Here is a 1,884-nt window from a genome sequence, read left to right on the forward strand (position 1 = left end):
AATCCTGGCCTAGTAGGCATAAGAAAGAACAAGATCCAGATCAATCTTTGCCGTGAAATAAGGAAAAGTCTAATTTTACCTTTATTTTGCTAGGCAAGTCAGTTAAGAACAAATTCTTATTTTCAATGATGGCCTAGGAACAGTGGGTTAACTGCCTGTTCAGGGGCAGAACGACAGATTTGTACCTTGGGGATTCAAACTTGCAACCTTTCGGTTACTAGTCCAATGCTCTAACCACTAGGCTACCCTACCGCCCCAAAATGTATTCCGAGAGGGCTTCATCCTTGTCCAATTTTCATCCTTGTCCAATCTTTATCAGTGTTTAGACAATTGGGTGTTTGTTCAATTGTGTGTGTATCGGGTGGTTGTGGTGTGCATCGTTGTTGCGATGTGTGTCGGCCATAGGGCCCAACACAATTGGCCCAGTGTTGTCTGGGATTGGCTGGGGTAGGCCGTAATTGTAAATAATAATTTGTTCTTGACAGACTTACCTAGTTAAGTAAAGGTTAAATTAAAATATATAAAGGGGTTATATAATCAAATCAAGTGTATTTATCTTTTGAACAGGACACATGTTATGTACAATCAAATGCTGACTTGCATGTATAACTCTGGACATTGCAACAACGATAAAATAATTATGTGGAATATACAATGTAATAAAAACATTTAGATACAATAGATATAGGAAAATATACAGGTGTAATAATGTAAATTGCAAACAGAAGAAGCCGGAACTATTTAAATCTTGGACTGTGGTTATTCAACAGAAATCCAATCGGAACTTACTTGTAGACAACGCAACTCTTAAAGGCAACGTAAACGCTGCTGATGTGAGCTGAATTGGAAATTATCTTTAAAATCTTTAAACACACATCTGTGCAATTTCTGATTTAATCCTGGGCCACGTCGCAAAAAATACTTTTCAAGACCTCATTTCATCACTGCCGTTCTTTTCCTAGACAGTATCTGAACCAATCTCTTTCTAATCTCCTTGGTCTTCAGACAGTAGACTACTGGGTTGATCAGAGAAGGTAACAGCGTGGCCATAATCAGTAAAGCGTTACGCTCCGTCAGATTCAGCCTCACCCCTATCCTCGTCAACAACACGGAGACCAACTTGGGAGCGTAGTAACAGGACACCACAATGATGTGACAAATACAGGTATTAAACACCTGCACTCTGCTCTCGTTGTTTGGCAGTCTCAGTACTGTGTAGATCAGATTCACGTATGACAGCAGAATGAATATGAACTGTGCACCAATCAACCACAGACCCAGGATGGTGGGAAGCATCCAATAGGGTTCAGGGTTGACACAGGCGGCTCTGACCATAGCAGGATAGTCACAGAACACATATCTAATGATGGGCTGGCAGTATGGAAGGCTGTCTACCTGAGCTGCTACTACCCCCATGACCCCTAACCCTATCAGCCAGGTAGCTGTGATCAACAGGAAGAGCCGTGGGTTAGTCAGGATGCTGTGGTACCTAAGAGGGGTGCTGATAGCGATGGTTCGGTCCAAAGCCATCAGAGACAGGGACAGAAACTCTTCGATGTCACCCAGGTGGTAGATGGACATGCTTGATATGCAGGAGTAGTAAGAGATGGTTTTGACCTCGGCCAGCAGGACAGAAATCATAGTGATGCTGGTGCTGGTGGTGAACATGATGTCCACCACGGCCAGGTTACAGATAAGGAGGTACATGGGCGTGTGCAGCCGTCTGTCCGTCAAAATGATGCAGATGTTGGTGCCGCTTCCCAGAAGCACAAGGAAATAGGTGATGAAGATGAGGAAGCCCAGGAGCTTCTGGTGAGAGAGGTGGTCGAAGCCTGTGATGGTAAACTCCTCCACATTCTTCCCCGTGAAATTCACTGAAGACAT

The 1,884-nt window shown here is 43.6% G+C and overlaps 1 protein-coding gene across 1 annotated transcript; it reads right to left on the bottom strand.

Moving 5' to 3' along the window:
- Window positions 1-933: 933 nt before the first annotated feature.
- On the bottom strand, window positions 934-1,884 carry LOC135543846 (olfactory receptor 10G7-like). Its single transcript, XM_064971169.1, has one exon. It carries the CDS (start codon window positions 1,882-1,884, stop codon window positions 934-936), a length of 951 nt encoding a protein of 316 aa, XP_064827241.1.

Source organism: Oncorhynchus masou, chromosome 8 (genome assembly GCF_036934945.1).
Source record: "Oncorhynchus masou masou isolate Uvic2021 chromosome 8, UVic_Omas_1.1, whole genome shotgun sequence".
NCBI classification, from domain to species: domain Eukaryota; kingdom Metazoa; phylum Chordata; class Actinopteri; order Salmoniformes; family Salmonidae; genus Oncorhynchus; species Oncorhynchus masou.

Bases quoted from the DNA above. Each gene is read 5' to 3' on its own strand.
- LOC135543846 (XM_064971169.1), bottom strand. From the start codon at position 1,884: ATGTCTTCAGTGAATTTCACGGGGAAGAATGTGGAGGAGTTTACCATC.